The sequence below is a fragment of the Pseudochaenichthys georgianus genome, chromosome 20 (assembly GCF_902827115.2).
Source record: "Pseudochaenichthys georgianus chromosome 20, fPseGeo1.2, whole genome shotgun sequence".
NCBI classification, from domain to species: Eukaryota; Metazoa; Chordata; class Actinopteri; order Perciformes; family Channichthyidae; genus Pseudochaenichthys; species Pseudochaenichthys georgianus.
Genome location: NC_047522.1, coordinates 12369347 through 12381577, shown reverse-complemented (window position 1 = coordinate 12381577; position 12231 = coordinate 12369347). Strand labels below are relative to the sequence as shown.

Genomic DNA, 12231 nt, shown 5'->3' with positions numbered 1-12231 from the left:
GTGATGCCTCTGAGGGTCTCGGGGTGTAAGACGGGGTATAGGGTTTATACAAGGTCACAAAGATATCTTAACATACCAGCAATACAATTTAAGAATGTATTCTTAAAGCAATATCATCTTATTTTCTTCTTACACCTACAGCGCACACCATGAACAGTGTGCTTCTTGTTTACATTTTCCTCTGCACACTCAGATGCAGGACATAAAAACACTCTTTTGCTATTTATTTTCACTTTGCAGCACATTTATACTACCAGAATTTTGCTTTACATCTTTATATTATTTATTTTTCTCAAGTAATTTACTTTTGGTGAGTTAACTAAAGTTTAGTTTATTTAACCTTGGCTATGGACTGATTCATTATTAGTTGTTACAAAACATACACAAGACGGCGGTTAGACAAACCAATATAGATTATAGACCCCCGATACAAACAATCAGACAAACAAACATGAACTCGTAATAAACACCAGCGTGCCAGCAAAGCTCATCCAGCTCAATTTAGTCTGAATTAAGAGGTTTCAGATGGGGTAGGGAATTATCTCCAGTGGGGCGCCTTGACTCACGCTTCCACCCTTGTATACAAGTCCTATGATCGGTGCCTGATGACCGTCCAAGAGCGATAACTAGCTTATCCCCTTGCGACAACCACTACTCTATTCTAGTGGTGCTAGAATAGGTCAGGAGCGCATAGACTTTTATTTTCCCTCTACCCTTACCCTCCAACAACAAACACAGTTAGTGTAGTCACTTACGGACCAGCCTATACACTCACTATCAAGTTCATTACAACAATGAAACACAGTCTTGCTCTACACTCGCATGCCACTGCCCACCCGTGATCAATTAGCCTATGCTTTTATGTATGCACCCCCCGGACCGGCACCAGTTCCTCCAGCATGTAGGGAACTGTGGCGCATCAGGAAATGCACGCACCTCGCGCTGCCCCGTTTTACCAGCACATAGAAAACGGTCACAAACAACGAGTGTGCATTTGGACCATTCTCCTTTTTAATAGAGATGGCGGTGGCGTGAGTTAAAGCCGTAGGCACAGACTATGACTTTCTCCCTCTCAGTTCGCACTCCACCAGCAAAACAGATATGGGGAGGTATTTACACACACACCCCGCGCTGCAGCTGGAGCCGTGTTTAAAGAGGCGATAGTCGTGATATCTCTGGCTGCTTCTTCCTAACTGCTAGTGTTGGCCGCTGAAACCCCTAAAATTCTGCGGTTTGTTTGATACAAATCTTTACATTGCTTTCATACAGAAGTTCCACTTTACTGATGCCTTTCTTTAAGGTTTCTCCAAACATGAGCTGTGTATGCTTGTATGGCACATACGTCCCGAGCAGCATACACAGAGAAAATCAGCGAGGACAAAGTCCCCAGACACTGATTCCCTGGGGTTACTAGCCCCGAATGTTCATCAACCAAAAACGAAACACAGCCGCTCAGTTTCACAGGTAATTTCAGGATACTGTCAATCACAGATTCTGGTAAGGCAATGTCCAAATGTGGATTTGAAATTACACTTACACAATGTACCAGTTCTGAAGATGTGTTGGTATCCTGCCAACAACGCCAATTTGTGCGGTAAACATCTGAAGCAATTGGAGTCAGAGAGACATGAGGAGAGCTGGAGCTTTGATGGCAAACACTGACGGTTTATTTGGAGCTTCGGCCGGAGAATTCACAAGACATGTCACAGGCCACGGTTTGACCACACGGTTGAGATACCACAATCATAGGAGGCGCGTGAGGCTCAGGTTTGGGAAGGCTAAATCACTTTTTTTACCTGACGTTGCCCGCCTCCGGCGTCAGAAAAGAGATCGACTCAGTGAAAGCACCGCCTGCAGAGCTCAGTGTGCGGAGTTTAAATCTATCAAGTCATATTACAGGATAAAGGAAATACAGTTTAAACTGCCGTATGCAGGGAAGACGCCGACGTGTCGCACTTATCATTCATATCACATCATCAATCAGATCATCGATCACATAATATCATTATATATCATATATTTCCTTATCTGAGTCAGTTTCTCGAGCCGTATCTGGCTGTGCAACACTTACATTGTCACATACTGTATGCATACGTATTATTTTAAGCAACACATTAGGTTGACGAAACACTCAACTCAAATGTAATTAAAGTCAGATCCACACGTGTCTAGATGGGGCAGTGATATCATAAAACTGTTGTACGCTTTCAAACACTTTATAGTAGTTTATTTATTTTTTAACCAGTTTTTCTATATTCACCTTGCAGGTGGCTTGTATGCTGGATTATATATTTAAATCATGGATGTTTAAAGTTCATATTTGTCTAATATTAGTTTACTTTTCATTAATGAAGTATGACGCTGCGCTGTCAGTACACTTGTCCCAGATACGCCTCTCTGATTTGTCGCTGTTTATGATTGGTCAAATGTTGCTAACCCCGCCCCTTTCACGTGAATGCTTTCAGCTGGAGAGAGAAACCCTGGCTCGATTTACCGAGTTGATAACCAGCGTCGTAGGACCGCTTAGCGAGATCTCGTTTGTTAGGGTTAGTTAAGATAACTAAAACATATCCAGGGTTGAACTGGCTTCGTAGTACAGGGCACAGGTGGCTGCATAGGAGCGCTAATGTCAAAGACACAAACAGTATAGGCTACATTATATTTTTATTTTACCAGGATGCAGTGACAAAAATATTTGGGAAGGCTAGCCTACAGCCTACCCTAGCCTACAGTACCCGCCGCCCCTGGCCACAATCAATCCTCAAGAACCCTCCTGTAGCTCAAGGTTTTAACTAGTTCAGAGTGTAATATCAACATTCTTCAATAGATCGACTAAACAGCTGAGGACACTGAATCACAGTTGTTGTCCCTTATGGCTCAGGGTCATCTACACCCCGAGAAGGATGTGTTCCAGGTGTCCCACAACAATAACTATCTCTGACAGAGAGTTGCCCAGTCATAAACTGGCAACATCAACACTAGGGCAGCCCCTCCCTATGGGAGATAACGGCTGCTCAAGGTTGGTCAGCTGCGTCAGAGAGCGAAGGAGGACATGCAGGGCAAATTATTCCCCAACAGTTACTTTATGTATCACAAGTCAAAGTGGATTGGAGAATACATTTTATAACATGCAATAATTGTAGTAATAATCAGAAAACATGTTTGAGGGGTTGTTTGCATAACATAATATTTATTTCTCAAATTTGAGCATTTTTTTGCATTCTGGAGTATCAAACAAGAATTGTTTGTATTCATTGTAAGATTGATACATTTCTGCAGTTTGCTCGTCATAAATGTTACATGAGAGGTAATATTTTGACGTATGGTATTAGTTTACATGTTACTCCTTTCAACCTACTGCCAGTGGTGGTGCAGTTCCTACCCCGTTATTTTGCATACGCATGGGTCAAATTGTCCGTGGAGCACCGCACATTGACCCATCATGTTAGCTTTTTATAAATTGGAAACATTGCTTAGAAAATGTACCTCAATTATAAACATGACGTTCGCCATGTGTTGAGCGTACGTCATGTCCCATGACATGTCCCAGAACTCTATAGCTTGTCAATGGTTGAGGGGATTTTAGTGGAGGATATGATGAGAATACTTTCTCTTGTGACTCTTACTATCACTTAAAGGGGACCTATCATGTGCAAAATGCACTTTTGTACATCTTTTATACATGAATATGTGTCCCCGGTGTTCCAGGGAACTCACCAAGTGAAAAATAGTCCGTTGTTACTGTTTGAACTAACGTAGCAACGGCAGGAACTGCTTCGATAGTGTTTTTGAGGAGCTTTTTGATTACAGATTTGAAAACATCGTTGCTTGCTTTAAAAGTAGCACAATTCATTATGTCAAACCTTGGAAAGTATCTAGATATCCCTGCCCTAATGCCAAAAGTAACTGGCAACTGAATATGTGTCGCCATTTGATGTCTATGTCTGGACCGCTGCGTAAAAAGGAGGGTTTCTGCTCCATTACTTCTCTTCTTACTTCTATAAGAATAAAACACGGAGGACGGAGATCTCTTTTTGTCCCCCTCTTCTCCCCGCTGCAGCCTAGCAGCTGATCTCAGAGCACGCTCCCCTCTCCTGCAGGGGGGCGTGGTCAGCTGCAGCTCACAGAATCAGCCCCCTGCAAAAACAGCGCTGGAAAGAGCAAATAGAGCGAAATGAGGCATGGCTAAAATGCAGGATCTTTTTGGTATTTTGAAAAAAAAAACTATATTTATATAGGTATGGCCTTACAATATATTGTTCAAATATAGCATGATAGATGTCCTTTAACTGGACCATTAATGAGGGCTCAAAGTGGCAATTCGAACATCATATATGTCTGTTTAGTTTTTTTTCTAATCTTATATAAAAGACATTATTGTCAAGTCACTGTGTTTCAAATCTTAGCATTGTGAAGATTTATAAAGCTTTTAAATGTTCTACTCACTCCAGGATGTATTGGAAAGTATAACACAAATATTTCCTGTGCTTTATATGTTTTTTACTTACAAAAAAGCATTTATTTTATAAGGAGCTGCTCAGTATCTTGATATTAATTGTGTTTGTTCCTTTACAGGTGAAGATGACCAACTGGCTCTCAAGGGCAAGATGACTGTTGCAGACCTCTTTAGAAAAGAATTCAAGATTCATGACCCTAATGCCAAATGGATAAGCAGTAAGTATGCTTATTTAATAAAGGATTGCACACTTCTTATTTTCATTGGATTTGAACATATGAATCAAAGGTTCTTTCTTATTCACACATCACAAGAACAGAAGAGGATATTATTTTCTTGGGATATTTTTACTTCGATTCCATGGGATATCAATCTACTACTTGTTTGTCAATTGTTTCAACAGCTTTATAGGAAGAATAATATCACGAGTCTCAGCTTTCTAGTTGTTTAAATGTGCCAATTCATCTTGAATCTAATTTAATAGGCAACTTTAAAATCCTAGGATATGTCAAATTGTCTTGTTAGATACTTAAAGTCCATGAAAGTTATTGACCAATGAAATCCAAGAAGGGCAATCATTTAGAGTCAAAGAGAGAACACACCCCTATCCAAGTCTCACTTGGATAATTCCCTGACAAATACATTACATCAGTTTGGTTGTATTTTAGATAGGGCTGCTCGATTATGGCAAAAATCATAATCACGATTATGTGTTGGTCAATATTGATATCATGATTATTCATTGACTTTGAAAACATCCATTTATTGAACTTTAAAAAAAAAAATAATAATAATTTCAACAGTATGTTTTTAACAGTTGATTACCCTGAACTTTAAAGGTAGGGTATGTAAGTTTGAGAAACCGGCTCGAGATACATGGAATGTTCTTAACATCCCGATAGCAATGAATATCTTAAGTGCTTTGACAAAAAATCCATTAAAAAATGTCATCTGTGGAAGCCGTAATACTGTAAAAAGTACGACCAATCATTTTAGCCGGCCCGGCTAAAATAACTGGATGGCCTACCTGCCTGTCAGCCTTCCATCTGTGCACAAACTTATCTCGTGCCCTCATTGGTCATGTGCGCGTTTGTGTGTGTTGGAGGAGGGGCTCTATAAGGAAGTGGCAGATTTTCTCCGGTCGTGTATTTTCAAATTCTAGCGATCTCGAGCCGGTTTCTCAAACTTACATACCTTACCTTTAAGTATAATTCAACTGAAAAACCAATACAAAAATAAATATATTTGTATTTAAAGGTCCCATGTCATGCTTTTCTGGTTATTACCCGTCCCCTCGTGTGTTATGTAGCTTTGTATGCATGTAAACTGTCTGCAGAGTCACAAATCCTCAAAGTACACCCTGTAGCGAGTAAAACTCTAACACAGAAAATACCTGTCTATGCTGCCTCAGAACGCCTCGTTGGAGATTTCTCTTTTTCCATTTTTTTCTTCTTGGGTATAGTGACGTATTTGGGTATAGTGACGTTACGTTACGTCCGCAGTGCCATTACGTTACATCACACACACACACACACTCAATCTTTTCTCAGCTGCAGCTCCGCTGCTTTCTCAGCCTGAGACAGCGGGACACGGCGAGGCTATGAGTCTGCACACACAGGATAAAGCACACACACAAACTCACAGCCAGGCTGCAGGTGTGTGTGCTCGGGCTGGTTTCGGGCTGGGTTTCGCTGTGTCTCACTGTCTTGCAGACGGCCACTGGGCAAACAGGGAGGGGGTGGGGAAGGAGCTCCAACAAGCCGTTTAGGACAGAGAGTGAATACACATACTGTACTATACAGAGATTCTGTATGAGAAACCAATGTGAGTTTGGAAAATTGTCTGTGTCCGACACCACCGGCATTTGTTTTCAAATTACCACGAATGTAGTGCTATAGTCCTGCCGGAGTGCACCGGAACCAACAACACTATCATAAACAAATACAAATACAAATACAAACACACACACACACACACACACACACACACACACACACACACACACACACACACACACACACACACACACACACACACACACACACACACACACACACACACACACACACACACACACACACACACTATTAATAAAACTAATAATGTCAAATCATATCAAGTTTTTTGGTTGAGCCAAAGTGCTGTACATATAATAAAAATAGCCTACAGTAGAGACACTTTACAGCAAATACAATGCTGTAAATACAATATGGTGTAATAATTGGGCAGTTCGATGTGTTTAATCATAAGAAAGTATCTTGTTCGAACGAGAAAGTATATCACAAATTAATAAAGCGTGGCCTCGTTTTATTTATTTTTCTCTCTATGAACCCTCCAGGGCTCCGTACAGTACTCTTATTTTGGTAACCCCTTATCCCAAAACCGGAAGTAGCGAGCTAATTGACTCCGACTTGACGAGTTAGTAAAAGTTGACTGTACGCTAGAGCAGTGGTTCCCAAACTTTTTCTGTCAGGCCCCCCCTTTGGAGAAAAAAAAAAGTCGGGCCCCCCCAACACCAGTCAGGCTCAGTGGCGGCGCTAGAGATTTGTTTTGGGGGTGCTGTGGGGTAGCTTGACCTTTCCTAGAAGGTGCTCAAACATTTAGGGTTTCCCATTAATGTACCGGTCGCTACAGTGGAGTTTTCTACTGCAACAATCCCCACGCATATACACAACGTACCCGCAACTGCTACAATGAAGGCTCGATAATCAACTCACGGCATATAGGTGTAAGCAGGGTTCAAGTGCTATTTTTATAGGTGGTGTGTGGACCTAACATAGGGGGGTCCGGGGGCAACCTCCCCTGGGAACATTTATTTTTAAATATTGAAGTTAAATGCATCAATCTGGTGCACTTTGAGAGCAAAATGAAGAGATCTATGGATACATCTCTCAACACCCATATGAAACAGAACTGTAAACAGATTTACTTTTTATTTATGGATATTTTACAAATCACCCTTTTAAACTTTATTCTTTTTTTACTGTCATAGTATTTCATACCTGTTTTTCATTTTTTCTGATCATATAAATGTGTGCCTCGGAAATAATTGTTTACATTAATGGTGACCAAAACGTTTGAGACCCACTGAGATAACACTGAGAGAGTCCTTTAGTTCACTGAGCCTCTCAGTCTGACAGGAGAGGACTCTCCTCCTCTTTGTTGTTGAAAAAACTCCTTATATCCGTTAGCATAGCTCGCTAGCACCAGAAGCTAACAACAACGATCTCCAGTACCGGTGCGCTCTCTCTCTCGCGCACGCACACAAAATGGCTCGTTTCACACACACACACACACACACACACACACACACACACACACACACACACACACACACACACACACACCCACCCACCCACCATGTATTAGTGCTGTAGTGACGCGTCGACGACGTTAATGCGTCGACTTCAAAATATCGTCGACGACATATTTCCGCGTCGACGCGTCGCTACACACACGTGGGTCACCCAAAGCAACAAGCAGTTCTAGCTGTGGTGGCTACCATTAGCAGCTAGCATTTGCTCTCCGATTTTTACATTAAAATGGAATTATGGATTATAAATTCAATCATTTTTTTATACATAGACGTTAAAAACCTATGGATTAACCGATTCAGCCGCGTTTTTTCTCATTTTAATGCCATTGAACACGTCTTTTGATCAGATTGACAGCTACGGTGGTGAGACGATCTCCCTAGAAGCTCTGTAAAGGTACGTGTTGTGATGACTGTATTTGCTTCCCCTGTCGCGAGTCCGGATCACTCAGTGATGATACTATATACCTACATAATCTGTGGAGTCTCAGTTTTAATCGGATATATTGTATGTGCAGCTACGATAAGTAATAAGGGTACTTTTATCTTGAGTTCTGTGCCAATGTCCGTTAGCATTTTTCGCTCAGGTGTCATTTAGATGCTTCTTATGAGACTTGTGTTTTGTTTTGGTAAACATGGTTTGTATCGTCAGTTAGCTGAGATTATTTCCGTTAATCTGGTATAACACATTAATAGGTTCTTAAATATTAAAGGTAGGGTAGGTAAGTTTGAGAAACCGGCTCGAGATCGCTAGAATTTGAAAATACACAACCGGAGAAAATCTGCCACTTCCTTATAGAGCCCCTCCTCCAACACACACGAACGCGCACATGACCAATGAGGGCACGAGATAAGTTTGTGCCCCGATGGAAGAAGAAGGGTCTAGCTCAAGCCCCCAGGAAGTGTGCCGGACTCAGATGGAAATATTCGTGCTGGCCAAACGGCGGTACTGCACATCCGTTTGGTTACCAGGCCCGGAAACACTTTTTCCCATTGACTTACATGGGGAAAGAATGGTCTGTAACTCGTTGGATAATTTTTTTTAAACTAAATAAACTACCCAGTGTGAACACTTGTATAGCCCTTATTAAAAACATTCGTTCCTCAAGTTGTAAAAATGTGCTAATAACGTTATTCTGAGAGTTATTTCCCTCGGCACTATGAACGCGCATCTAACCCACGGGACCGCGCCACCCGGCACGTTCATGTTACGTGTTCAGCACTGCATGAGTTTCTCTTTACCCATGGATGCACAATAACAACGGACCCATATCGCCTTACTGCCAGCCCACGGAGCTGTAATAATGGATGTATTGCACATGTTTGCTGTAATTCATCATTTGTAAAATATTATACTACATGGGCTGTATGATGTAAATCTTGTACCGTAAATGTTGTATTAAATAAAGTTAATATTACCAACGTAGATTAACGTTCCTGTAGCTTCTTATTGCACTAACAAGTTTATTGCACTGTGTGTGTGTATATATATATATATATATATATATATATATATATATATATATATATATATACAGTGCAATAATTATTTCATGCTAAATGAAGCTCTGTTGGATATCACTAGATCCTGTTACAGCATAATAGAAGTACATAACGATTGATGTGTACATTAGCATAATTACTAGCTAGCCGCTAGCTGCTAACTGCATAATAACAAGCCATTACCATGCTGTCATGAACGCACGGTGCTGTTACGTGTACGCAAATTGACGTGCTTGATGTGAACGAGCATGTTGGTTAAAGTTGCGCATGCACTATGAACGCACATACGGGTACTTCTCAGGCATGCCGGGTAATCTGTGACGTTTCACTCTCTCAAAAGTTGGGCCATTTTATCATCATGCGCTCATGAGCAACTCTCAAAGGAATGAATGAGGCCCCGCCTCCCACGCTGTATCCAGTTCTTATTATACATCCATGGTCTAGCTGCGGCCGCGGCCAGTACACGGCGGTACACGACACGCCCACCTGCCACGACACTACGGTGGCTGAGAAGGGTCTAGCTGCGGCCGCGGACAGTGGAGGTTGAACCAAGCCCCCAGGAGTGCGCCGGAGTCTTGTGGCCAAACGGCGGTACTACACTTCCTTTGTGGTCTCTAACTCGTTGGATAACTTTTTTTTAAACTAAATAAACTACCCAGTATGAACGTTCCCGGGTAGCAGTTCTCTTCCCTCCCTTCAATCTAACCCTTCCCTTCCCCCCATCCTAACCCTAACCACTCCCTACCTTTTTACCTAATCCTAATCTTCCTTCCTCCCTCCTAAACCCCAAAACCTCTCCTACTGTAAGAAATTCAAATCAATGTGTATACTACATGGGCTGTATGATGTAAATCTCGTCAATTCGCTTTTAACGGTGGTGCCTCTCAGCCACCGTAGTGTCGTGTCAGGTGGGCGTGTCGTGTACCGCCGTGTCGTGTACCGCCGCGTACTGGCCGCGGCCGCAGCTAGACCATATTGGATGGAAGGCTGACAGGCAGGTAGGCCATCCACATTTGTTTACATTACGTTTTTTATGAATTGAACAACAGAAAAATAATCGTTAGATTAGTCGACTAATCGATCAAATAATCGCCCGATTAATCGTTTTCAAAATAATCGTTTCCCCCCAGCACTACCATGTATACATCACTTCAGGGGACATGACATTGACTTACATGCATTTCCTGGAGACTTATCCTAACCTTAACCATAACCAACACATGCCTAACCCTAACCCTTAACCTTACCCTAACTCTAATCCTAACCAAGTCTTCACCCTAAAATGAATGATTCCCCTCAAGTGGACCTCCAATTTGTCCCCATAAGGGAGGCGAGTCCCCACACGTGACTGTGTAAACAGATTTAGGTCCCCACAAGTATAGTAATGCTAGGCCACACACACACACCACACACACACACACCCATTAAATGCCAAGCTTTAATGAAACACAGAAACCTGTACTGTATCATATTATTTTCGAATCAATAATTTTTCAAATTATGATTTTTTTTAAATGTTATAACCATTTTTCCTCCTGGTCTCTCGCGCCCCCCCTGTCATGCCTCTGCGCCCCCACACTGCCCCACACTTTGGGAGCCACTGCGCTAGAGAATGGAGCATGGAGGACCTGAGAATAAGGACACGGCAACTAAGACCCTGTTTACACGAGAACAAAACGGGTTGGATCCGCATAGATTCTCTTGCGTATAGCCCTTTCATTTACTCGAGGCCGTAACAAAACGATAGAAATGGACCCCACAAACGATAACGGGTCCCAAGGTGGATAGATTTGAAAACGAAACGCTCTGGGGGGTCCAACGGCTCCGTGTAATCGCCTATGTACGATCATTTCCTGATAACGCTGAAATAGCCGCGCCTCCCTCTCCCCACGTCTCCTGCTCAGAGATCAGCTGCTTGGCAGAAGAGGGGGAGGAAAAGAGAGGCTCCGTGTATTATTCTTATATTATTATACAGAGTCTTTATCAATTTGTTTTAAAGCTCAATAAATAACAAAGAAGACCTCTGACCGGCACTTTTCAAATTTTGTACGGAAGATTTAAACTTGTTGACCGGCGAAAACATTTGTTAATGGATACTGCCGCATGGTTCCCTCGTCCCTTGGAAGAGGGAAGTGGGTGTTTTTCATCTGCTGGTGGACTACCGGATAGATATACAGCAGGAGAACACGCCGTCCACCGCAGGGAATAAACAGCATGGCAACAATGCTCCGGGGTCTTCTTCGCTGCTTTTGGTGTGTTTTGTGGTGGCAGCAGCGCCACTTACAGACCTGGCATATGTACTACAGCGTTTCCAGCGGTCTCGTGTGAACGGACATGATAAATGAATGTGTGTGAACGGAAGACTTTTTTTAAAACGCATACGGTGCGTAAACGTTCCCGTGTGAGCAGCACCTAAAGCTTCCCTTGTAACGTGTTTATATGGATTTATTAAACAGACTGCAAGTCACAACACAAGACCGAGAGGGCTTTTAGCGAGGGGTGAAGGTGCACGCGCAGGCAGGATGTATAACACAGGGTTCATACGGGTGCTTGAAATCCTTGAAAATGCTTGAAATTTGACGTGGTGTTTTCAAGGTTGGGAAAGTGCTTGAATTTTGGGAATGGTGCTTGAAATTGAGATAAAGTGCTTGAAAATGTAAATGCTTTACTTTTACAAAAAATTGCTGTCTGACTGAATAGTTCGCTTTTTAGATTAAAAAAAAATAATTGCTTCGCTTCTACATAAAACAGCTCCGCTGTGGCCTTCCCGCGCTATGCGCGCGAACTGCAAGTGTTTGTGTTACGTGTGACCTGGGCATTCTGATGAGATAGATGACTGTGTGCCAGGAGGTTGCCGTTTCAACGAGCGTTGGCTAGCAGAAGACAAATACAAGCCATGGCTAAGACTAGGGTCAAGCCCACGAGTAGCCTCCTGCAAAGTTTGCAACAAATAACGATG

The 12231-nt window shown here is 42.3% G+C and overlaps 1 protein-coding gene across 3 annotated transcripts in view; it reads left to right on the top strand.

Moving 5' to 3' along the window:
* The window catches only part of dpp6a (dipeptidyl-peptidase 6a), a 488251-nt gene that overhangs the window by 382581 nt on the left and 93439 nt on the right, over nt 1-12231 (top strand). For all 3 annotated transcript variants that reach the window (XM_034108575.1, XM_071206894.1, XM_034108574.1), the window contains one exon: nt 4576-4674. In XM_034108575.1, coding sequence (XP_033964466.1) covers nt 4576-4674 — 99 coding nt within the window. The remainder of the gene's footprint in view (nt 1-4575; nt 4675-12231) is intronic.